The sequence below is a fragment of the Ascidiella aspersa genome, chromosome 1 (genome assembly GCF_963924565.1).
Source record: "Ascidiella aspersa chromosome 1, kaAscAspe10.2, whole genome shotgun sequence".
NCBI lineage: Eukaryota > Metazoa > Chordata > Ascidiacea > Phlebobranchia > Ascidiidae > Ascidiella > Ascidiella aspersa.
Window position 1 is genome coordinate 20,144,756 of NC_139447.1, and position 27,415 is coordinate 20,172,170.

The window sequence follows — 27,415 nt, forward strand, 5'->3', positions numbered from 1 at the left end:
ATTTAGATGGAGTCGGACACGCGAGTTGTTTATATTTTGAAATTATTCATAAACTGGCATACGACATACGAAAGGTTGCCGACCTCTGAGTCTTAAACTATATATAATCTTTTCTCTGATGTAGCCTATTAAATCTTTTATGATAAACATATAAAATGATGTCGATGTAAATACGTATTATTGCTTGTTTCCATTAGTAGTCTAGTAGTAGATTTGCTTTCTTGCAGTGTGAATTAAATCGCTGTTTGGCAGCGGCCCGATTTTAAGCTAAGTAACACAACATTCAGGGTAAGTCAAGATGTGGCCCCATTCTAAATTTATACCTGGCTAATGTTACTCTTCTAAAACCTATCAGCCTATTTGTTATTATAATAAACGATATAATTTTTGAACGTGCACCCCGGGTCTAAAAACTTGACCCCATTCCAAATTTTGACCTGACTAATTCTGCTGTTCTGAAGACTACAAGCCTATTTGTTAGAATAAACGATATCTGTTTGGAAGCGGCCCGAAAGTAGTTATTCGTTTAAATGCCGTTCACTGTTACGTCACACTACTATGTTTTATTACTTCCTAAGTCGTTGGATTTTCGCTCTTAAAATCCGTTATTAAGAAGATTGAACAGTTTTTTGTTACCGAGTTTAAACTATTATAAACACTTAATTCCACTGGGCCTACGCCTATTGTGGAAACTTCGGCTTCGAGAGGTGGTGCCTCATTCCAAAAATAATAATTACTATTTAATGTCAAGATGTGGCCCCATTCTAAATTTATACCTGGCTAATGTTACTCTTCTAAAACATATCAGCCTATTTGTTCGATATCATTTTTGAACGTGCACCCCGGGTCTAAAAACTTGACCCCATTCCAAATTTTGACCTAACTAATTCTGCTGTTCTGAAGACTGCAAGCCTATTTGTTATAATAAACAATATCTTTTTAGATGTGGAAGCCGGTAGGGCGTTCGCACTTTTCCTTTAGTGACCTATTTCAGACACAAAACTGCTTTTTATACGTTCATTTTTCATTTTTACACTGTTTTAATCAAACGCAAAAATTAATGGGAATTTACGGAGACCAAGAATTAGATCTTCAGAGTCACGCAGATAAGTCACATAATTAAACACGCCATTCCATTAATGCCGCTTTCATACAGGCTGTGGGGTGTTACTCTGATTGTGGGGAAGCATTAGATTAACCTTTTTTTAGACATATGATATGACTTTTGCAATTTCTATTTAGTGACACGCAGTGCAAACGTTTAGGCATAAGCAAATTTGTTATGACATTGCAAAAATATGTTTGCATTATTTATGCCTCTTACGAAGTTCTTACGCTATCCGTAACATTGCTCTTTGGGTATATTCTTATTACCACATTTATCTTTCATAATCATGGGCTAAAACATGAGGCGAGCAGTTTAACATGTAACAACGTAATGTGCAATAGTGATAAAGAGCCCACAGTATGTTGGATTGTTTCATTTTGTTTAACCAGACAAAATTCAGGTAGACTTCGCATATTATGGTGATTATTGTGGTGTAATTAATTTTTAACCAGTTAAAATAACTGGTAAATATTCTATTTAGCTGGGAAACGCCGGGTATTTCGTCTAGTACCGGTACACCTAAAAAAGGACGCGAGAACCAAAAGTTTGGGAACCAATGCTTTAAAAGCATTTCTCAGTGTTTTTAAAAATAAAAAAACACTATCTGTCATAACATTCCAGAGGTTAAATATTAGCCAATATTTTTGTCAAAAGTGTGGCGCTTGTTTTAGAATCGTACCACATTTTCATCTGGGGTTTTTTATTGCTAACATTGTTTGAGTTAGGGTGCAAGTTAGCCTTTGGGTGGTCAAATATTATTAATATATATTTTTACTCCTATATTTATTTCTTCCTTACAATTTGAGTTTTGACAAGTCGTTTCGTTACTGTAAAAAATGTCGCAGAATTCTAGACCAGCGCCAAAAATGTCACAACAACTTGAGTTGACTCTTTTCAAAGAAGAATTTGATGAGAATAAAAGGTGATTGCACTTCTTCTAATTTTATATTAACATTTATGTATGGCAATTCTCATGATTTTAGTTAGAACTGGGCTGACAAACCTGTCACAGGGGTGAGTTGCTCATATTGAATCTGAGTTACTTATATTATTGACAAAAAACTGTGCTAGCCATTCTTTTTAAATTTGGCAATAATATTTTACAGGGTTGTTAACTGCAAACTGACACCACAGCCTTTTTCTATAAATACATTTTATAAAACAACAACTTTTTTAACACTATACCCACAGAACCCAGTACCCATGCGATAGATGGAATTGGAGATGTAATATGGGACAGGATATATAATACCACAAATCAGGGCTACGGAGTCAGATTTTTTTGTTTATGTAATAGTTTCGGATTGGGGCAAAAATTATCAATTCTGTTTTGGGGCAGCCAATCATCTGTGGTTCTGAGGAGCTGCACAATCTAATAAACTTACGGCACACCTAGCAAGATTTGGTGGTACCCAGAAAGCACAGCACACAGTTTTTCGCCTTCATTCCACCATTCAAAATTCTATACTTTTTAACTATTAGATTTGTATTAACACAATTCCCCAAACATTTAAGAAAATTGCATTAGGAATAACAGGACATGGTTCGTATTAATTAAATGCTAATATCTTATGTTCGCTTACACATACGGTTACAAAAAACTAATCAATCTTCAAGGTTGGCATTAAATTAAAATTAACACTCGCCGGTGTGGCGAAATTTCCGTCCTACCAAATTGATTTTTGTGTCCACCAATAAGAACTATTCTCGGACAATATAAAACCCGCCAAAAATTCCGGCACGCCGTCTGCGAATTTTTGTCCTACTAAATTGATTTTCAATAATTTAACCTGCCTCATTATTTCGGTGCGCATAGGCTACATGTTTTTAAATGTACTTACGTGCTCAACACTAAATATCGTTTTTTATCGGAAATCCTTACGCCTACACTTACAAGTAGCCTACACAAGTTGACTAAATTACGATAGGCCTACTTTGAAATAGCCTATAATCCATGAGTTCTTAAACTTTTTTTATTGCAGACCCCTGAAAAATATTTTTGCTTTTCGTGGACCAGTGTAGGCAAGGAATTTAAGGGATGACGTCATAACTTGCAGTCACAATACAAATAGACTTCAAAAATCGTTTTTGGTGGATCATTATGTTGTCAGGTTTGGCTGTGGTGGATCATGGCAGAAATCATTTGAACACCCTTGTAATAGGGTATCTCTTTCTTTGCACCATTGTGGCTGCATCAAATAATAAATGCGTTCAGCATTTGCATTATGGGCCATAGTGTTAAAAGTAAAATTGCACGATCTTTTTTGCCTGTCTTGAACGTATTTAAACCTGATTTTCATGTGTTTCATGACGTCACGCTTTTTGACGTCATCTCTGAAATTTTCTCAACTCACCCCAATACAAAAACATTGATCTTCCACGGAAACTGAAACACATATAATGTAAAATGTGGATTCACTCAATAGAAAGCTGTAAATATTCTTGTTGACAAGTTGGTTGGAGTAGGAATAGGTGAGAATGCAATGCAATTTATTCGATAAAATGTTCTTAATTTAAGAAAAAATGTTAAATGCTTATTTTTGATTAAAGAAGTTTTATTGAAAATGAGCTGCATGCCGGATTAAACTGCTTGGCGGTTCATAGTTTGCCCAAATCTGATGTAGACGGTTCTCTATTCCTGTACGATAACCACCAACTGCAGCTATTTTTTCTTTTCGTATGCCTATTTCAATTGGTAAAGTGGCGATCGCGGAATAGACGATGTCGTGTGTGTGGATTTTAACGCAGCTTGTATTTTTCGGCTTGACTTGCTTGCTGAAAAATTATTAATACACAAAAGCGAATGCAATGTGTTAGGTCCTTGCTAAGGCCAAATTTATTAAGGTATACGTTTCTTTATTATAAATAGGTTTATTTTGTTGCCTTCTTAGCTTGAAAACCATACGCAGAAAACAACATTGTCATGTACAGTTGGAGTATTTCTATCATTCGACTTTGTGTTAGAAAGTTTTGGGTGCGATACTCGAATTGCCAAGTTTAAGAAGCACTGTCTGGTGTATTTCGTGGACCCATGGCAGATTTAAAAAGGGTGGTTTGGTTCCTAATACCACTTCCTGTTTTGCTACGGTTGACAATGATTAATCGACAAAGTCGCCTGAGTGTTTAGATTCTAGAAGCAAATATGCGAGAAATAATTAAATACTTCCTTCCGCTTAGCAAGAAAGTGTCGCGAAAATTAATGCTTTTAAAGGCAGTTTAACAGCTACCGCACGTTTGTTATTGAAAACAAGTTACACGACTTATAGTGGCATGGTAGGAAACCTTATGGAGCCCTGAACTACTCTTGGGGCGAGAGCATGTAACATTTGGTTTTTGTATGCCGATCACTATCCTATTTAATTCGCATTTTCATGAATCTTGAAATGTGTATATTGCGTCAAACATAATTTGGTACATCTGAAACATGATCTGTCAACATTCTTATCAACAAAAATATCGTAAAACTAAAAATTTAGCAGTAAAAATGGAACGACCACAGTTTTATTGGATGATTGAATAAAAGAAGGCTTTCTGCATTGCGAGATGGCCTGTCAAAAATGAACCACGATTTAATCATATATGGCAAGTCTATGTTAATTTATAAATCTATAGCGATTGATTTATCGCCCATAAATTTTACGGCTTTCGACGATTAAACTTAACAAATGTTTAAAAAAAGTTTTGGCCATGCCCCCCAGCCCTAAAAATATGTTTTTTCCTACTTTTTCCCCTCTAACTACGTATATCTAAGTAATGTTTATATCCTGTCTTAGGTCGTTTGGATAAAATTGTTTTACCCCAAAGGCGTCGTGCATCTCATTGCATCCTCGAAAATAAAGTTTTGGGCAACTTAAACAATGTAAAGGAGTTTTATAGCTTTGAACGTATCGATATAACCTTTGTAAATGTTGGTTTCGTATTGAAAGTATACTTTTGAAACTGTTATTTCATCTCTCCAGCCTAAAACTTTATCTAAATAAACGATCTATGCGGTGTTCTTAAGGTTACTCTTTTTGACGTCACATTTAGATGTTACTTTGTGACGCCACGTTATGACGTCAACTCAAACAAAAATCCTAGATCCGCGACGGCCTATACAGGCAGTGATGGGATTCAATTTTTTTGTCAGCCGGTTCCATCTCAAACGTCATATATTTCAGCCGATTCTGTTACAAAAAGTCATATTTTCCGGGAATAATTAAATTAGTTACAAGAACAGGATGCAACCCCAGGTTCCAGCGAATGTTGCGAAGTGCGAACCGGCTGAATCCGATCACTGCTAACAGCCACTCTAAAAGGCAACAGTCGTCTCACGACTTGCATTTATACGGTAACAATTCAATTTTCAGACAAAAAATCACAAAAGGAAAATTACTACAATTATAAAAAATTACACAATGTATGACTGTTACGTGCGACTTTGACCATTGCAGATTATGAAAAAAACAAACACGTGAGCTAACTTGGATCTCAAAAATCAATATATGGAATAAGATGCAAAAATCCATTGACAGTAACCAGTAATGATAACCGGTTCGCTGATCTCATAAAATTTTGTGGGACGGTTCTATAGAACCGGTGCGAACTGGCTGAATCGCACCACTGCCTACACTGTAGGGGTTCCCAGCCTGTGGTACGCGAAGGTTTTTCAGGTGGTACGCGAGTAGCTTCCGTTTTTTTCACAAAACCCTGCATTCACAACTTTATATTTTGTTTACATAAAATAATTTTCCCCGAAGCCCATTCTTATTGTTACGTAACTATTCCTGTTGTTTCGAAACAATGCGATCTTTAAAATACAGGCCATGTCAATTGACGACAAGGAGCATAGTTAGGCCTACCACATGTCCTCTTTTAGGAGGATTTGTTCTCTTTTTTTTAAAACCTAATGGTCCTCCGAGGACGCTCAAAAGTGTCTAAATGTCCTCTTTTTTGCATTTCGAGTTAGTTCCTTATTCCTTCAACAAGACTTTTAGGCGATACGTTGTATTTATTTCCGAAAATTACTGTAGCCATGAAACATGCTGAAATGCTGGTTTAAAACAGGTTTTCCAAAAAATTGCCCTAATGTTTTTCAACAAATTGCCCGTAAAATTGTACTTTAGCGCCAATTTAACCTATGTTTTTTCGCGCTTCGCGCGACCGACATCACTATTTTCAAGTTGTCTTAGTGATATTTAATTGAAAAAAAATAATGGGGTTCAAGGCATAGGGGTTTACGAAAACATTAGCACATTTTTGGGGGTGCAAGGCATAGGAAAATTACCAAAAAGGGGCGCGGCTGAAAAAAGGTTAAGAAACACTGGTCTATTTTATAGCATACAGGTGGTGCTCAGCAGATGCTTTCATTTTTCTTCATTATTCTCTAAATTTAGACAACCATAAAGCAAAATAAGCCATAAATTATAATGTTTAAGAGGAAAACTTTGTTTACTGATGAGCTACGTAAGAACTATCCTTGTTTCAGAAAAGGACGTAATAATTTCGAAGCTGAATGCTTTACTTGTGGATATGGCACGTTTTTCTCAAACGTAACAACTCTACTTTCGTTTTACTTGCAGGCAAAAAATGTCCTCGTTTTGAATGCTGAAAATATGGCAGCCCTAAGCATAGTTGCTTTGTAAAGCGTATTGTTTATGTCAAATAATTGCTCTTGATAGATATCATCTACTGTTTTATAGCTTAAGGCTTAAGCTACAAAAAGCGTTGAATAATGCTAGTTTTATGCTAAAAATAAATAAAATGTGATTCGAGCAAATTAGTTGTTCCGCAAGAAGTGGTACGCGTGGCAGTACAGAGCGTCCAAGTGGAACGAGATCGTAAAAAGGTTGGCAACCCCCCTACAGGGTATCTCGCCTAAGGTTGTTATACGTCAGGATTTTCCCTGACATGCCAGGGAATTAATCTTAAAATCTGCGTCAGGGAAAATGACAAAATCTGTTTATATGTCCGGGATTTAACCGTACTATATAAAATATATCGCCAATACATGCACAATATCCAAAACGATATTTGTTAATACCGGTACCAAAATTTGTTTAGATTTTTGTACTGTTTTATACAGAAGTAGGCAACCTACGGCCCACGGACCGGATCCATTCTGCCAGTGAAAATCATCAGGACACAAGGTCATGCCTCATATTGTTTTCACTATTCTAACCTTCTTTGAGTCTTCTCATACCAAAAGGCCGTGCGCATGAAAACTGGGGAAACTATTCGTCGCATGGAACTCTCTAAAATGAAACTTTTTACAACTTAATCCAGGGGTCGGAGTGGCACGCGAGATGATTTTTCAGGGCACGTCAAATAATTAATGCGCACAAACAAAGTGAAACCATTACATCACTACTACATCTTTAACATTATTATTAAATCACTAATTTCGATTTGCAGTGTTCGTGTCACAAATTAGTGTCTTAACTGTTGATTTTAACATTATTTTTTGTGGGCGTTAAACTTGTTGTTTACAACTAACCGTTCGCATTACGACACAATGCCTAAAAAGTGGCGTGATGTGTACTGCGTTAAAGCCACTGATCTATATTCATAAAAGCGTTAAGCTAAAAGAGTAACTGACAGTTAACACTTTTGGGTATCGGCTGAAAAGCGTCGAAGTATATTCCAAAATAGCGGGCAGCACAGTATTGTGTTCGTGACAGTTCGTTTATTTTCAACAGGGTTTGGGTACCGGTATATACAGAATTTGGCGCTTGTCAAACAATCCTACCATATTTATTTTACCACTAACGAAACGAGGTGTCAAAGGTAAAATTACAAGGAAGGCGTAAATATGTAAGAATAAATATAATAATAATAATACTAGACCCATCCAAACTCAAACGCTACCCTAACCCATATATTGTTAGAAATATAAACCCCCGAACAAAATGTGGTAGGATTCTGGACCAGCGCCCAGAATTTTACTCATGAAATTTGGTTTAATGGCGTCTCCCAAGAAACGTAAATTAGATTTCAGATCATTCGTCATTCGTACATTAGCAGATAACGGCAGGCCAACGGAGTCGGACTCGAGCGAGACTAAGTAAAACTACCCGAGTCCGACGTGTGTGCATGCAAATTTCGAAAGTAATAAGGAAGCAAACTGCAAATTGGTATGGTCGAATAGCTTATCGTGGCATATTTTCCATGGGCCATATGAGTGGATTGCTGAATATCCATCTTATTTTAGTTACCGTACTTAAGTGGGTGAAATACAGGATGTACAGTGGGAACCAGACTTGGGACTCTGACGAAATCGCACATTTAGATGGATTCGGACACGCGAGTTGTTTAAATTTTGAAATTATTCATAAACTGGCACACTGCATGCGGAAGGTTGCCGACCCCTGAGTCTTAATCTATATAATATTTTCTCTGATGTATCCTATTAAATCTTTTATGATAAACATATAAAATGATTTCGATGTAAATACGTATTATTGCTTGTTTCCATTAGTAGTCTAGTACGAGATTTGCTTTCTTGCAGTGTGAATTAAATCGCTGTTTGGCAGCGGCCCGATTTTAAGCTAAGTAACACAACATTCAGGGTAAGTCAAGATGTGGCCCCATTCTAAATTTATACCTGGCTAATGTTACTCTTCTAAAACCTATCAACCTATTTGTTATTATAATAAACGATATAATTTTTGAACGTGCACCCCGGGTCTAAAAACTTGACCCCATTCCAAATTTTGACCTGACTAATTCTGCTGTTCTGAAGACTACAAGCCTATTTGTTAGAATAAACGATATCTTTTTAGATGTAGAAGCCGGTTTTGTTAAGGTTTTACATTTATTATTGTCGCTTTCTAGTTGTCGCTATTCTAAGAAATGTTTTTTACGTCATAGACAACCGACACCATATTCGTGGCCACCATTAACCTTTCTTAGTTTTGATGCCAAATTAAAAAAATTGATTTTAAAGACAGCCGCCAAAAGAACGAGCAGTTTACTTCATCATGACTAATCACAATAAACAAGATAAAAGCAGTTTATTTAAAAAAATTACATTGAATTTAAGTTAGGCCCTACTGAACCAGTGGTTCCCAACCTTTTTTCAAGGGGACGCAAAATTTAGGAAAACATTAAATTGGGTTAATCTCGCGACCCAAGCCTTTTCTAATGAGGAGCAGATCTAAGATTTTGGTTTAAGGGTTGTAAAATTTTTAGAGACGACTTCACAAAGTTACGTCATAAAAAGTGTAACCTTAAAAAATTGGCTGTTCTTGGTCGAAATCTTGTGCAAGGAAATGGATTTTATTGGAAATGGATTTCGAAGCGCAAAGTGTTATTCGTTCGTTAGGTTCAAATTACCAGACTTTTAAAAATGGGTAATTTATCGAGATGTTTTGCCAAACTTAAGCAGAAAACCATTTACTCCAACAGCTGTATTTTATGACAAAAACATCATATTAGGTTTGCTCTAAGAAAAACATATATTTCGTTGATCTTGTTAAACTTCGAAGTTTAAGATCTGTTCACGGCGCGATAGACTGAAAAGTTTCTCCTAATTGGGGTAAACCTATAAACAGCCATGAAAAAGGCGCGAAGAACGGATTTTTTCAATTACTTTACTTTAAAAATGGCCAACAACAGTTTGATGGGCATGATCCCGTGCCCTCGCTGGATCCGCCCTTATTCTGGTATTATACAATGCACGTATAATTAAATGTTTTGTAAATACTTCCAATATTAATTTATGTTTTGTGACGCTACCTTACCGAGCGCGCTAAAACTCGCAGACGAAGCAGCAGGCTACTATAGACCAGGGGTTGCCAACATGTCGATTTCGATCAACCGCTCGATTGCGTCGAATGTGTGTTACGTCATTGTAGTAGCTGTCGCACACTAGCGGACAATAAAATGACCAATTGTTGTCTGGACAAGCCTAATAAAGAGTTCTTTAACGTAACAAATTAACGCCATCGCTGGCTTGGAATGCAATTAACGCTCAAATTGTTTATTTAGTGCTCTTGTGACTTTTTTACCGCACCAGTCGATCGCGAGTTTCTAAAAAATATTTCAGTCGATCGCAATCAAACATAAGTTGGCTACACCAGCTATGGACGAAATACGAAACGCAAAAAAAAGAACAATATGAAAGCTTAAAAAAATATTTCAGAGCACAAACCTGTCCACGTTAATTGACGCGATGGGACAAAGATTAGGTTTTACTCACTGTTTACGGGACTCTTAGGTATTAAGTCCAGCTATGAAGGTAAAAAGTGGCTTAAGTTTAATGCAAAATGATTATGTAATCAGTTGACACACGGAATGGAAAGTAACTAATCAAGTCACATTCAGTTCCTATTAACTTAATGTATAAAAACTGTTGCCTTAAAATTCTAATATTATCAATGCTATTATGGGATTAATGTATTAAATGTGTTATTTCTGTTTAGGGAACATATGGTCTGTCTTACTGTATTAGACCTACTTACAAGAATTTCAATAAACGTGTTGAAGTTTATTTACTGGAGGATTTTTTTTGTTTGTAACTGTAGGGTAACAGTGCTATGCGCCAAGCGTGGCGGTTACGATTTTCCTAATATTAATCATTTGTTTTAAACTTTGTCTATAATTTTGTATATGGGCAGGCGACTCAGAAGAATTATCAGGCGACCCAACTTTAGGTCGTGATACATACGCTGGGAAACACTGGCGTAGATCATAGTTTACCAAACTTTTTCATAAAGGTCGGGAACTGTTGGCCTGGTGATCGCGGGCCGAAAAAACTTATTTTGCCCCTTTTGAGACTTAAGTTTTTGCAGTATGCTCATTACATTTTGAGAAACACTTTTCCAATAAAGATAAATGTAAGATAGTAAGATGAAAATTTGTTTATAAAATGTTCTAACTTACGAATATAGAGTTGCCACAGGAGCTTAGATCGTTCACGATCATATAGTTCCATGTTGGATTTGCAGAATTCAGTTTGCCAACTCCTTGACATGAAGTGTTTCGTAACGTCATTGGTCCATATGCTTTAATAACCCAAGCGTCAACAGTAATTTCCATAACGTTCGGCAGACATGTTATGTGAAAACTTTGCGCAGCCTTCGTAGATACTAAATTAAATACATTAAAAAAAGTTTTTGTTTGTTTGACAAAGTCAAAACCTGGAATATTTCCCCAAAACACCCAGTTACACAGTAATCGAAATATATAATGAAAGCAATCAGCCAATACGTTAAAGATTATTGGCCATTGTTCTGGTTGGTATTTAGATATTGTGCTATATAATAACATGATTGTAATAGGTTAAATTAATTAAAATAAAACAGATGGCACTCTGAGGCTGTGTTGGTTCTTCTTAGCCATGGAGCGCGAAGCAATTCGTAGAGGGGATGCGAAATCTATTCAAGTTGTTTTATAATATTGTGATTTAAATGGTCCTGCCCTGTCCGCTTGCTGTTAAGCCTGTATATTGTGATTTAAATGGTCCTGCCCTGTCCGCTTGCTGTTAAGCCTGTTTTAAACTGTCCTATATTCTACAACAAAAGGATACATGTGTGTAGTTAAGCAGCCCCTGAAAGAAATAGTTTATGATTTACGAGTTTTTAAGCTACTATATTTTTGACATCTTTTTGGTGTTTAGGCTACTTTTGATTTGTATTTTCTCCTTTTTATGACCAATTTAGGCTATGTTTAGTCGGAAAAATTATGTGTGATTTGGATTTGCACACCCTTTGTAGTGCAGTCTTTGTGTTTAGTGCAGTGATCTGTTGGCATCGGCTAAGTCTAGGTTTTTATATGCTCGTTCATTGTTAGCTAATTGCAATTTATTTCATGTCTAGTTATGCAAAGTGTTTTGGTTAAATTTTGTTTATTGTCATTCCTTAAAAAGGATTAAATGTTTAGACCAGTGTTTCTTAATCAGGTGAATGGTTCACCCCAGGGTGAATAAAATTTTTGCAGGGGTGAACCAACCAAAAGGGGTGAATAAGGGTGAACCGCCAGCAATGGATAATAGCTTGTGAGCAGGGCGGATATTCTGGGTGTGCTGTTATATATAGACAAGATAGTTTTATCATATCATGAGACAAGGGTAAATGAAATCTGGAGATACATGCTAGGGATGAACAACACTAAAAATCTTTAATAAGCACTGGTTTAGACTATTAAACTGACGTAATGGTAAACACCTAGGTACCGTGAACTTCAGAAATCTCAATGTTGGATCTACTGTATAATCTCAACTTGTTCTCTGCTGTATGATGTAGACGCCTGACTCTGCTATAATTTGAATTGAGCTTTTTTTGGATCTCGGATTTGAACTGTATGTGTTTATCTGTTGCCAAATTCGTGCACCGTTCTCTCACCTTCGTCATATTATAAAACTGAAAACCACAGTGCAGTTTAGAGTAGTGCTCTTCAAGCACCCCTAGGGTGCACCAAAATATGTATGGGGTGTACCAATACGAAAAAGTGTACAAGGCTACATCACAAACTGTTAATGAACCATTAATGTTACATCGTATTTGCCAGTAATTACCGATTTCTATAAGACAATGGTGCTGTAATCGTTGTGAACTAACTTTCTGAGACATGTGGTCTTTCTTTTTTGCCTGACTGTCGTGTTGCAAGCTGTATTCCTGTTTTCATGTGTGTAAAGTTTGAATGCTCTTTTATGACATGCAACACTACTCGCAAGCAACCTGCAGCCATAATCGAACTCTTACCGACAGTGTGTAAAATTTCGGCAGCTCCGCTCGTTATTTCCGTGACCTGGCCCCGATGGACTATCTAGTGCCTGGTGGTGAAAGGCAGGCCGCTCCTGCTTTCATCCCGTTGTTGCTGTCAGAATCAGCAAAGCTACCACAGCCTAAGTACCGTGTTGCCCAAGCAAAGATACCAAGAAATATATCTGCCGATCCAGTCTTGCCTGTAACTTCACAGACGCAACCTATGTGCCAACAGACTGACATGGAGCAGGGTGCCTTTAGTCGATCAATATGGCCGATGTCCTACCAAAAACCTTCGTCTCTTAGACGAGAGCTTCACCAAAAAGGACATCCACTGAATAGGCCATTGTGGATTTGGTGTATAGTACTAAAACCATGCTGCATGGATTTAATTTACCCAAAAGAGAGATACCAAAGTTATCCTATTACGGAATCCGCGAAACGCTCAATACCAATAAGAAAATGGACAAGAACATTAGACCTCGTAGGCTACACAAGCGCTGTAAACTAAAACCACAAGGAAAACTAAAACCACAAGGCCCGCGAATAGCAGAAAGAGAGTATAGAATAGATTATTGCGAAACACTCTCTCAGAAAAAAGCTCAAAACAATAAAACTAATCTGAAGCCATATGGTCATGAACCATACATTCTGATCGACAAGGTAAAAACGCAATGATAAAAATAAAAAATACACAAAATATGTAATCTAATTTGATTGAGCAAAGAATGGCCCAGACTCGTCTAAATCGTTTTTTGTCATTAAACCGAAAGATTCTGCTGTACAGTACATCATAATGGTTAGATTATAGCAATATTGTGAGAGAGATAAGTCAAACGATTAGGCTTGGTTTAAAAGGGAAGATCATGTCGTGATATGATTGCGAACCTCCGCTGCGAACAAAAAATATCGCGAAAGCGAAATACCACTCTACATCTGCCTTGCAGATTAAGCCAAAGTTTTGACACTGCAATGCCTGAGCAAATGAGGCTGCTTTTAAAGGAAATGGACCTCCTAACACATGGCCTATTTACTATACGTATCAGCACCAATCAGCGACGGTCCGCACTAATCATAGATACTCCGGACAAGGCGCCAAGGATGTATTCTGTCGCTTTCTCTTTTCAATATCTACGCTGAACGTCTGACGTGTATCGCTCTGGACGGGTGTGATAGTGGTGCTGAATTTGGGGCGTTGGTAGTGAACAACATCCGTTATGCAGAAGACACAACCTTAATTGCCAACTGTCAAGCAGAAATACAAGATCTAATTTGATGCGTAAAATTCTAAAGTGAAGTTGCGGGTCTGTTTCTCATGTCAAAAAAACAAAGAATTAATTGGAGAAACAGTGCATGGAATGACGACAAAGAAAACAGAGAAAGACCGAAAGCAAAGTGGACAACGTTTGAACCCTTGAGGGAAATTGGAATAAAAGTCTCCACGAATTGATTATTTTTGCAAAGGATGCATGCATGTGGCAGGATGTCAATGGTCAAATGACGACTGACGCCCGATGGACCAAATAAGAAAAAAATATGATTTGAACAAAAGTTATCCCAATTTCGAAAACTAATTTTCTGCTACCTTTCCTATGTCACAGCAGGCTAGCGCAGGAGGACTATATACATTTTATTGTGAGTAATACAATTTAAACAAGCTAAACACAGTGTATGCATTTTTTCGATTCCTGCGAACTTTTTACGTGGTTTCTATGGAACCTGCCAGCTGTGAGTTTATTGCCCCTACAAAATGCTTGTCAAAATGATCTCGATAAATGTCATTAAATCGAGCAAAGTGTAAATCTTTATGTGTGTCCAATTCGGTAGGCAGCTTCTAATTCAACGTTAGGACAATTTAAACAAACAAACGCAATTTTTCTCGTGTTTCGCGCGATTCAAACACAGCTTTAATTGCATGTTTTTGCTCGAGTTCGCTCGAAAACAACAGCTTTTTTATTATTATTTGTCTTTCGACGCAACGTTGCAATGTAACATTGTAACATCATCTTTAAAATATTTCTTAGTCCACCCTAATCACATTTTATATTCGCCTCTGGTTGTACGCTTTAAGAGAAATTAAACCACGTTCAAAAAAATTCTAATTATATTACCAATGTAATTAACAAAAACAGAATTGCTTGTGGTGCACTGTGATGCTTATTTATTACTGCGGACATAAGTTGGGCGTGAAAGAAAAAAAGTTAAGAACCACTAGAATGGCGAAATCGCATTTGTAAAGCCGATAAATTTTCGCACAAACTTGCTTTAACAATGTAGTTTAAAAAATATACCTTTTAACCAATACGTGTGTTTTAGTACATAGCAAACAGAGCAATTTACTAGGTTTCCTGTTACGAGAAAATATTATTATTATTTGATTACCTATAGGCAATACTAGTGTAAAAGAAGCACCCGAGTTTTAACTTACGTGTACAGTTAAGAAAGCCATCACCAACAAAATATTTTTTGCATTCACAGTTGTATCCTCCCATGCGATTTGTACAGTCCGCAAAGGAATGGCAAAGGGCTTGATTTGTTTCGCATTCATTTAAATCTGATTTTTGAAAACATATCTTTATTATAAAAAGCTGCATTAACTTTATTGTGAAGTCCGGACTACATAGGAACAGAAACTTTTATATAAAATACGAATGAGTTGAAGCTTTTTTAATAACAAGAAGGCGTATTTGTCTTTATATTGCGCTTGGTCTACTATATTGAGCTCACCATCGCAATTGCGAGAAGAGGCATTGAAATAAAAACCTTTGGGACAATCACACTCATAAGAGCGAACCAGATTGCTACATTTGCCTCCCAAACAACTTGATGCGTTTAGACATTCATCTATATCTTCGCAAATGTTGCTGTTAGAATAAGGTTAATTTTAATAGGAATGCTTACTAGTCTACGGATGATAACAATCATATTACCTCGTAGCATTTAAAGTAGAACCTGATAGACAGTCACAATAATAGGAACCTTTGGTATTATAACACCATCCGATGCCACATGGTTTTGTATTGCATTCGTCAATATCTATTTACAAATAATTAAAATAGGTTGTTAAAAACTAAATAGAATGTTTATTTTGGTATAGTTTTGTACCGATGCATGATCCCCAGGCAGACAGGTGGTAACCGTTGTGGCATTCCGCGTTTTCAGCTTGCGGCAGCTTCGGTTTATCTGTTTTGCAAATTTGTTTAATTTCTAAAGCAGTGGTTTACAGTCTGGGAAACGCGATCCTCAATGCGTACAAATGGACTATTTTGGTGTGGCAGTTTAATATTTGCCGAAAAGGAAAATTAACGAGAAACAACAACAAATAAACTTGTGTAGCAGAAGTAGCAAAACAGCCAGTCTTACTAATACCCCGTTATAGTATAGACTCTAAGTTTTAAACTTGTGATTATTTAGGGCTATGTTTTCTGTTTAATTTATCTCGTGACCCTCTTGGAAACATAAAGCCAATTACCAAAAGCGTCGAGACGTTTATTTTAATAACCCTTGTATTAATAATAAATCGCAACTCTATACGGTACCCTAGAAGCACCAAACATATTTAGCTGTGTTAAAATAAAACATATCGTAAAATTATATGTTAAAAGCAAACGAGTTGAATGGAGTTTAAAGACCCACCGCTTATTTTTTAGCACAATATATCGTGAATTGAATAAAAATATATTTGCATAAAAGAGTAGCAATTCTCTTTAGAATTGATCGATACTCAGTTTTTGCGTGCGTCGCGCTATTTCTATATAAATGAAAATTTAATTATATGTATCACTTCAAAACTTACTCTGACAAATAGGAAAAACGTTAAACGTAGAACAACTTTCTGTTATCCATTGAAGATTGTCTTGGCCCGACATTACACCACATTCTTGCTCAGAATTGTTAGATGGATATCCAGTTTTCCAATCTTGATTAGGACCACTTACTGGAACTGGAGTTTCCGATATTCTCCAAAACATTTTTTTTCCACCTACAGTCAAAATATTGCTAATTTGTTTTAAAAGGTATGGTCTACTAAGACATGTGTACAAACTACGGCCCGCGGGCACATGCGGTCGGCACGGCGAAAACAAGTGGCCCAAAGTTTTAGTTTTACGCCAGTTACGCGAATATTGGTGAGTAGTTTTATGGCACATTCTAAAAAAGGTGTTATTGGTAAACTTAGTTTCTCAAGTTTTATCTGCGAATATATCTGGGATAAAAGCACCAGTTTTGTTTGGTATATATTGTCGCTCACTGGTAAATCTGGCCATTAAAAATGCGTTTGACCCGCGGTTTAGTCAGGGTACATATAAATTGGCCCGTCAGTATATGAAAGTTGCACACCCCTGGTCTAAGAGTAGTATGAAACCTGTAGTACATGCAGAATGGTTTTACCGCCCGACTTTTCTAACATATCGATGCCTCAGTCTCTTAAGTTAAGGCACCGTTTCTGATTTGTACGATTGGTTTTCGTACCACTAAACGATTAGCAGATGAACAGTAAGCAAATTTATTTATGCGTTTTTATGCCCTAAATACACCATAACTTCGCTTTCAGTACATACGGACTACCGGTACCGACTAGTGTGTTCACGCTAACCAGGAAGTCTTTTAAATTACGTTATGTTATGACGTAACTTTGTGACGTCACCTTTTAACAATTTCATGCATTTCAGGAAGAAAATTATTTTACTTCATCCCTTGCAAGAATCAAAATACGTTTTTTCTCTTAACAGGTATAATGATAAGTGTTACTACATAACTATGCTCCTCAACCTTTTTCAACGCTGTATAGATTTAATATCTTAATATTAACTTCGTATACCTCACAAAGCAAAAGAAGAGAGCGGATTCAGGATGTTCGTTAGGGCATGAAAAAAGAGACGACGTCAAAAAAATACGTCATAACGTGTCGCGTTAAACAAGTACCCTTTAAGGCAGGGGTTCCCAACCTTTTACCAATCCCGTACTACTTGGACGTTTTCTAACGCCACGCGTACCACTTCTTGTATAACAGTGGTTCTCACCTTTTTTCTACCGCGCCCGCCTTTGGTAATTGTTCTGTGCCTTGCGCCACCCTTAGATATTAAACAACAATAATAAAGGAAATTTGTAGTGTGAAGCGTGAAAGAAATTGCGTTTATTTGGTTTGTATTGGCTAAACCTTAATTTTCGAGACACACAAAAGCTGCTCGTGCTCGATATATTGGTTTTCATCGAGCTAATTTTGACAAACATGTTGTAAAAATTAAAACATTGCGTTAATCGTGTTTTAAAAGGGGTGATGGCACACAATGCAAAGGCTATATACTGCAAATAACATTACAAATTGGCGCAATAAAGTCGGAGTTCCCCCCAATTAGTGATGCGCAAAAAGTTGTTCGTAGTTGCAAAATTTTTTGTAGTTTTGTTGTTAAAATTGGCAAAACACAGTTTGTGGAGAGGATGGCATGCTGCACAACTTAGATCTTCTTCAACCATATCATACTGTTCTGAATAAACACAGCCCCAAAGTTCGCAAATCGCTAAATTATGATCGTGTTTCTTCAGTTACTTTTCTAAACATGTGTAATTTTGATGTTATGCATAAGACAGCATACAAGCAGATTTAGTAACTAAAGCAACATGGAACTGATAAAAAATTATAAAAAGTTAAATATTGGAATAGAGCTTGCGCCCCCTAAAATTTGCTTGGCGCCCCCGGTTAAGAACCACTGTTGTAGAACAACTATTTTGATCGAATCATATTTTTGCCTATTTTTAGCTTACAACTAGCATTATTCAATGGTATTTGTAAATAAGCTATAAATCAGTAGATGATATCTATCAAGAGCAATCGTTTGACATAATTAACGCCCACTGTTCAACAGCGTTGTACGCTTTACAAAGATACTGTGCTCCTAGTCGACAATTGCTATGACCTGTCTTTAGAAGATCGTAATGGTACGATACAACAGGAATAATTACGTAACAATGAATAGGCTTTAGGGAATTTTTTTTGTAAAAAACAGATCAACAAAATATAAAGTTGTGAATCCAGGTTTTTGTGAAAAAAACGGAAGGTACTCGCGTGCCACCTGGAAAACCGTCGCGTACCACTAGTGGTACGCGTACCACAGGTTGGGAACCCCTGCTTTAAGGACTAGTTCGGTAAAACTCTTGTGTGTAAAGAAATGCATCAGGGAGGAAAAGCGTGCACTAAGCGCGAAATTGCGTTTATAAGGTTAAAATTACGTAATTTTTTTCTTTTATATTATCTAATTTAAGTTAACAAAAATGTGCTTTGAATAAGGCTCTTAAACTCTCGATATTTATGTAGGTATTAAAAAACGACGTTAAATATTCGCACAAAGAGTAAAAAATCACGCACAGTCCCTTTTGGTTGGAAAGGTCCTCCCAAATCGTGATATAATAAGATTAATGGCCCTCTGAATCCGCCCATTCATAAGAGGTAAAATAAATAATTGGTTTTTCAGTAAAGGTAAATAATTTGGGTTTTTTTCAGTAAAGGGGGTATATTGGCTTATGTCTTGCCATTGGGTAAAGTTGGAGGTTGATCTATCTTTAGGTATGGTGTAATTTATCCTTGTGAGTAAATAAGTACTTAGCAATATATAGTACAATAAACCTTGTCATTGTAAAAAATAAGTTGTCAATTTGCTTGATTAAAATTTTTAAACACTTAATATTGTGCGTAAAAATAGGCCAACTTACTTGCTCTGTCCATGTAAATCCAAAAGTTCATCCTAGTTAAATTGCTTATTTCGCGTTGCACTTCTTGTTTTAATTTATTGATTTCCTGTGCAGAATTTAATTCAGCCAAGTCTTTATTCATCGAATTACACATTTCGATTGCAAGAATGTAATTAAATGACGTTTCATTTAAGACAACGAAGTCTTTGCTTTCCACTGGAACTAAGCAAGTATAACACAGTAGTAAGATTTTATAATAGCGCTATTGTTTTGACATATAAGTTCAAGCAGCAGACTTACCAGAAACAACTTGCCTCGAAGTTGGCATTTCTGTAAAAGAAAATAGTTGATAGGTATTTGTATTAGGAGGTCGAGGAATCTTGCTCGGTAATTTTAAAAGCTCAACCACGAAACACCTAATCCTTGTAATGTAACTCACGGACATATGGATACTCAAAGGAAGCCGTGTTTTAACGTAAATCTAAATACGCTGTAAATAATATTCTCAAGTGTACTATAAACTTTTTCTACTTTTTGAAGATATCCTATTTATATTACAAATAAGCATAGAGGCAAGTATGCGAGACTTAAATTCACACTATATCTCATTAGAAAACTTATAATATAAAGATATACTGTAAAGTTATGCGATTGTTGTTTTTCTAGAAAGTTTGCCCGAAATTATTTTTTTATTTGTGTGTGCCGCAAGCCAGAAAAGTTTTAGAACCATTTTTGCATAGCAATTAATTATAGGTTGTTCGGTTTATGACAAAACGTAGCTCTTTTCCATAGTAACCCTATTATAGGCTAAGGCAAGGGTTCTTAACCATTTATTCGTCAGTCGTTCTTCGTGTCCCCCTTTGATATGCTCTCAACCCTCGTGGCCTCCTGCTTATAAAAACACATAGCATTCTATTTACGTGGTTTGACTAGTTTTACTTATCCACGTTAGTAACTAATACAGCCATTAAACGGAGTCCAACAAATACGCTCACTTACTTACCTTCTAATAAATTATCAAATCTGTTATTTTACTTTAAATTAACTTAGTTAGTATAGTCATTGCAAAGCTCACTCTCGTACTTTGCCAAGTTTTTTTTATACGTCTATGTTTTGTATTGAGCTAAGCGAATGTCATTACATACGTCGAGACGATTTGTTGATTTCGTTTGATGCACGCAAGATCAGAAAATATCAGCTTCGCAAAGCTAGTTATAGTTGCGAATTAAACGCACATTACTACGGCCTTCTTGCTGAGTAATAAGTACGACACTTGAATAGACAAAACTGGCGCCATCACTTTTGTTATCATGTGGCGGCTTCATTGCAGTCTAAAAGTGAAAGTCTGTGTTTTGTAACGCAGGACGTTTTCACGCCGATCGAAGGTTATTATTTTTCCGCGATAAGCTACCCATAATACTCCTAGCAATAATTCTAGAAAGTTTAACTGGCGAGTATAGAGAAGTAGAATCCAAAGGTATTCTACAATAATAGGTTGCGAATCTAGAGTAACGAATCCAGAATATCAAATGGGAACACACAATAAGACCTAAAAAGCAACAATACCTATTAAGCACAAAAATCCATAATAGCATAGTATTAAGAGCAACATAATAAAGCCAGATACGCAGTAATCTCCACGACTGAATAAGAACTGACTCGTCTGAATAAGACCTAAATCTGTCGGAGTACGTCCTAAACTCGTCGGAATAAGGCCGAAAGGGCCGAAATAACGCCTGAAACTGTAAGGAGAGGGTATGGGACGATCGGGGACCATCGGTCTGACATCGGTCGTTTGGTGTCGAAGATTAGGTGACCTAGTTTGAACGGCGCCTTCAAGGCGCCGCTGTTTTGATATCTGATTTTTTTGCCATTTTGGTGGTTTTGGTGGGTAATGGGTGGAGTTAGAAAATAGGTTAGGGTTGAAATTATTAAGGGAGTTAGTGATGCACTTAGGGGTGGGTGTTGGGGGTAGGTAAAAGGTTGTATAGGCCTGATTTTGACCATTTTCGACGGATTTAGGACTTATTCTGATTTAGACTTTACGACTATTAGTTATTAGTCCTATTTTGGTCTTATTCCGAACTGTGTTTTATTCCGACGTTGACGTTGCGCTTATTTCGATCTTATGGCTGGAGTCCTATAAAATCCCAATAGATTTTAAATAAAATATTTAACTTGTATTTTTTATGGGATTGACAAATCTAATTGCCAACATATGTATATTGTAATCGAAAATTAAATTACAAATAATTAACTTTCTAACTACCACTTGTGTAAAGAGCGCATAACTACACTAAAACTAAACAAAAACATAAAGCATAATAAAAATGACAGGTTGTTGCCAAAACTTATTTTTTGCCCACACAATGAGTGCAATGAAAACAATGTTGTGTTTTAGTTATTCATTTCAAATGTGATATGTTAATTATCCAGTTAAATAATATGCTGCAAACGATACAAAGTAATTACTACCATTAATGCGTGACGATTACTTGACAATTACGCTGTGCATAACCTCGCTGAATATTGGCCCAAAGTTGACCTTGAGTAACCCCTAGCTAACTTCGCAGAATGTTTGTTTTGCAACTTAACGCCCGTTAAGGAAATCTCTGTACCTGGCATTACACGTTAGTTGCTCGCTCAACAGCATTTGACGGACACCTATTGATAAGGCAAAGGTTATCGAACAGTAATTGACCGCCCGAAAAAATTCTAACGCCACATATATGGCTGCATTCGAAGCAGCATAGTAATTGTTTCGCAACAGCGACAGGCGGCGTTAATCCAAACTTTACGCGATAAATCGCATAAATTATATCGGTTCCAATTACTCAACAAAACTGAAGAAGTTTTGTAATACTACAAACTAGTTAGAGAGGTATGCCCGTGGCCCCCCAGGGGTGCCGAGGGCCACGGTTGAGAAACCCTGGCCTAGGGAAAGGTAACCCGCCATTTAGAATTTTTAAAATGACCTCCATGGTCGGTCCATGTCAATTCAGCAGGTCTTGTAACGCATGGTTTCTGATGTTTAATTTTCTAATGCGTACAGAAAGTCTTTCTGAGAAAAATGACATACTTATTTTCATCAAATACTTCCTATATCCGGATATTTGCGATAAGGTCACTTTTGTGCTCATTTTTGCGTAACAGGAAAAGTAAAATTGTAGTGTCATGTTTCTTTTGTCTGTTATATAATTTTTAAAGAGGGTTAAAACAAGTTGTAAAGAAACACCAATGCGTGTACGTTCAAAGTTACATTGAAGTTTCACGTTGTTTTTGTTGCGTGGGGCACGAACGATCATTCTTAATCCAAGAGAAAAAACAAGTGGGTGACGTTTAATTAGCCAAAACATTTGTAACAAATCGTTAACCCTGAGACACCAGTGGTAACTAATACAAACATTTTTGTTCGTATTGTTATCGTACCGGTTCGGATTGCATAAATTAAAAAAATAGCTAAAAATAACTTATATCAGTGTTTGCCAACGCGGGGTTAGCGCCCCCGTGTTTGCGTTAAAGAGTTACAGGGGGGCGTTGTGAGTCTTTTCTTGATTTGGGGAGGGACGCCAAACCCACATCAGGCGGCGTTCATAAAATTTTAAAATCACGCTACCGCTACAGCTCTTTTGCTTACAAAACTTCTGTTAGCCTATAATTACAAAATGTAGCCTACTGTTTAAGCTTGTATATCGGGGTAGTCAACTAGAAAGAGACCAAGTGCGTTGTCTCCTCCTCTTAACGTACTTTGTGGAACTGTCAAGAGCCACAGATAACAAATTGGCAACGACTTTGTATTGTGTTGTTACCACTATACATAAAAAGCAGTATATGGCTCGCGACCAATGTTTATCTAAGCCTGTAGCTATGCATAATATCGCTAACTGCAACCCATGCAACCCATTTATATCAAACGGCAAAGTAGATAAAATAACAATAAAGTGTGTATAGATTTTAGCGAAATTGGTTGCATTGATCTCAAGTGACTACATATAATACACGATTGTCGACTACACAGTGGGTGTCGTGTCAATGCTGTTACAGAACTATTTTGTTATGTTGAAATTGCAGTAAAATGGGCAAAGTAGTCACTAAAATGCTTAGATTTGTTTGCATAAGAAAATTGGTTGCAAATAGTGTCAAACTATATAATGATTAAAAACTACAAAGGTGGATCATGATATAATAAACTTGTTCTTCTCTTAATATTTCTATTGTAAAAATTTAAAATAACCAAAAAATGCATCAACTATAAGTTAAAATTATACGACTAAGGTATACTTAAAGTGTTATGGTATTAGTGTTTATTTGCCTCTAAAATTATTTACCTTTTTTGTTATCTAGATATAAGAATGTTTTTGAAACTTTGCAAGAGGTTTATTTAATGATTTTTATTATCGCAAACAAGAAAATATATTGTGCGCGTACGACGCAACATAAAAAAACTTCGCATAAACTCGTAAGTAAATAGTGTCAGTTTTTTTCTATGTTTTTTATTATCCTTTTTCTCTGAATTGTTCAAGCGGAGTAGGTGTTGATACAGAGAGTTTATCGAGTGTCGCACTACAGGCCTTCGATTGCCAAATACCCACCGTTTCTATTTATATTAGACAAGGCTATAAGACTTGAGCTATGCTTCTGCTATTCCCCAGACGATCCCGACCCCCAGTTTGAAAACCACATACTTAAATGTAAAGGGTTGAAATTTTCAGAGCGTCTGTAAAATGTAACACTAAAAAATAGGGTATAGGAAACATTAATTTGTTTGAGCTGTCGACGCATTTCACAACAAAATTTTTTTTCGTAAAATTGGGTTATTTATCCTAATTTTTGCACATAAAACAATTTGCTTTCCTTCTATTGCCTTTTTGGCATTTTTTAGTTAAGGTATTGCTCCTAATCGGACGAGTTTACCCAATTTTAATAGCTTAACGTGCAATTTTTATGATAAGCATTTGCTTGGAATTGACTTGCTTTAGTTATTACTTGACTGGGACTTGACTTGTTATTTATTCAAAACGACTTTACTTGGACTTAAGTTTATTTACATATGACTTGTCGTAGACTTAAGTCATTTCAAAATGTTTACAACACTTGTTTATATCAGGGTGGTCCAAACCCAGGCCCGCGGGCCACATCCCCCGCGACATCATATTTCGTGGCCCGCAAAGCACTATTGAATTATTGCAATGCATACCTTTGAGGGTTTATTCAAATAAATCTAAGTATCCAACGAACAGTAAGCATACTGCAATTGTTTGGTTATGATCACATTTTCCCGTTTATACCATTGAATAAACCAGTTTCATCTCGCTCACCGAATTCGGATCCAGGGGGTGGCAAAAACACCTAATTTTTGGGATGTGTTAGACCGGTTTGAGAGAAGTGCGTCCTATATGAAACTTTCTTTCTAAAATCGCTGTTTTGCGAACTTATAAGTTATATTTGCGTTTTAAAGCAAATGTACGATAAAATTTATCGCGCTGCTAGAAAGTATTGTTTTACAGTTTTCACCGTGACTTGAGACTAAACGCCGTGACCCTTTCCAAGATGCAATTTCAGCCAAATTGATCTGGTTAATTAAACCTTTTTGCGCAAAATGATAACGTCTTTGTAATTTAGCGATTGTGTAGTATGCAACATCTCTTTTACGCGAACCTTATAAAATGCAGTCTTCTAATTAAAATTTTTGTCAAATACGCAAATTTTTCGCGCTTCGCGCACACCATTTTTTCCCGTCTCATAACATTCGATTTTATTTGCGCACAAGTTCGACGACAGAAGCAAGTTTCTGGAGCGTATCTGTCTTTCGGTGCTACTTTGTGACGTTATCTTTAAACATTTCCGGCCCCAACCAAACGAAAAACGTTGATCGGCTCCTGGTACGCATGTAGCCTACTTTATGTGGCCCGCAAAGAATAGGCGAGAAATATTGTGGCCCGCGATGCAGTCAACCGTGGACCACCCTGGTTTATACCTTTATTTGTCGGCGGTTTACGAGTTTTTATTTTTCGACGAAATATTATCCTTTACAAGACTTTTTTAACATAAACGATTTATTTTCTTACCATAAAGCAGATTTTCATAGGTATTTGTAGTTGAACCTCCAAATGAGCACAGTAATGGCGCGTCCGAGTGGTAACTTCGTTAAAAAAAGATTTACGGGTAACTTCTCGAATTACAACAACAATAAGGTTCTATACATAGAAGCGTTTATCTAATTTAATAAAAAATGTAATACAAGACGTACTTGTAAATTCCAGTTATTTGAATGTAACAAGCGCCCATGCTCAAAGCAAAATATTTTCTGTTTGAAGCTATTGCGATTTCAGAACACAAAGTTGGGTCCGATCCAGCCGTCGTAGTAAAGCTTGTTGCTGTTCCTCGATATGTCGGAAATTGGTACATATGTTGCAGCAAGTCGCTAGTACATGACACTGATTCATATCGAGTAGCGTTCTGCACCGCTAAAGACAAAGAAAATGATAATTAGGCCTTCTTAAATATCGGACATAAGCCATTTTTAAAATTAAAAACATATAGAATACACATTTTGTTTCAACAACTTACCTAGTATTGGATGTAATCCTGTGGTAATTACAATTAATACTGTAATACACAACATATCGGAGCAGGCTAAAAACATTTGATCTATCTAAAAAAACAAACGCACCTAAAGAACACTTTAAATATATAGTAGATAAAATAAATACTAATCAAATTATTTTCAACAAACGATAATAGTTTACAAATATTTAGCACCAGATAAGTAACACATCTTCAACAACAGATAACATCCAGTCCCGAGCATGTTTAAACTACTCTCTTTTTAAACTAGCTGTATAGTCCCTGCTTCGTCAACAAAGATGTTTTCAAAATGAGGTAACTTTTTTTACCGAATGGAGCGGATATCCTCCATGTCATTTCCCAGTGAGTAGAGTGTACGTTTTTTTTCGTCTGGTGTTGTGAACCTTTATCGATAGATAATTAATTATCAGACTAAAATAAAAATAAAACTAATTATTAAATGCAAAATACTCAACATACTTATTATAGATAGCACTGACAATAAAATGTTACAGGTGGGTCAAATATAGTTTGCATGGTTTGCAGCTAAGGATGGCGTTTTTCAGATAAGGAACCGCAGCTGCGTGTTTTGAAACACCACATGCGTAACCTGACATAGCCTATATTGAAACCAGTTTTTAAATAAACATTCTTGCAATTTTAAGGCTAAGTCAAAAGCTAAACAAATAGTAAATAGTTATAAAAATATTTTAAACAAAAGCACCATTACTTTATCGCTACCTAAAATCGAGAGAACACTTTTTCTTAGAACGTTACTTGTGCTATGCTACAGCGTTACAAGGTTGCAGATAGGAAAAGCGCCTAAGAAACATGTAATTTATCAAACCTATTCACTGTCCAGTAGGAATATTGTATAACGATAGCTTATGTATCACTTTACCTTTCAGCGCCGTGTAGAACTTCCCTTAACTTCAACAGCTTATGTACGACTCGTGAATTGGCAAGCGTTTGAACAAGTGTCAGAAGTTGTTCTACATTTGACAAATGTAGCCTACCTTTAAAGTTTACTTATATCGTTGAAACGTTCACGAAAGTATTTGATTGACATATCATCGCTTTATCGTTTGATGTGTGCTGTCCGGCCGGCATTAGGTGAGGATCAGTACGGCCAGTTATTTTTACCCTTAAAACGGGCATAGCCTACATCACAGAGCGATCGTGCCCACACGTTTTTAACTAGACTTAGTTGTGATAAAACATTGAAACAGCACACATACGGCCTATGGTTTTTGAAATAAACAAGGGGGGAATAACCCTTTCGTTGACAGTCTCGAGTTCTCCTCGTGGCAGAGGATACTGGAAACTAAACACAACTCTGTTGCTAAATAACGAAAACATTAAAAGGCCA

General features: G+C 36.4%; 1 protein-coding gene across 1 annotated transcript in view; it reads right to left on the minus strand.

The window, feature by feature from the left end:
- The window catches only part of LOC146168210 (uncharacterized), a 59,236-nt gene extending 32,850 nt beyond the window's left edge, over positions 1 to 26,386 (minus strand). Inside the window, exons 1-12 of the mRNA XM_083389184.1 lie at positions 26,376 to 26,386; positions 26,050 to 26,134; positions 25,730 to 25,946; positions 25,548 to 25,621; positions 19,780 to 19,809; positions 19,501 to 19,701; positions 16,589 to 16,774; positions 15,898 to 15,975; positions 15,723 to 15,828; positions 15,520 to 15,656; positions 15,221 to 15,346; positions 10,970 to 11,175 (exon numbers count right to left, since the gene is read on the minus strand). Coding sequence (XP_083245310.1) covers positions 10,970 to 11,175; positions 15,221 to 15,346; positions 15,520 to 15,656; positions 15,723 to 15,828; positions 15,898 to 15,975; positions 16,589 to 16,774; positions 19,501 to 19,701; positions 19,780 to 19,809; positions 25,548 to 25,621; positions 25,730 to 25,946; positions 26,050 to 26,125 — 1,437 coding nt within the window. The 5' untranslated portion in view covers positions 26,126 to 26,134; positions 26,376 to 26,386. The remainder of the gene's footprint in view (positions 1 to 10,969; positions 11,176 to 15,220; positions 15,347 to 15,519; positions 15,657 to 15,722; positions 15,829 to 15,897; positions 15,976 to 16,588; positions 16,775 to 19,500; positions 19,702 to 19,779; positions 19,810 to 25,547; positions 25,622 to 25,729; positions 25,947 to 26,049; positions 26,135 to 26,375) is intronic.
- Positions 26,387 to 27,415: the final 1,029 nt, after the last annotated feature.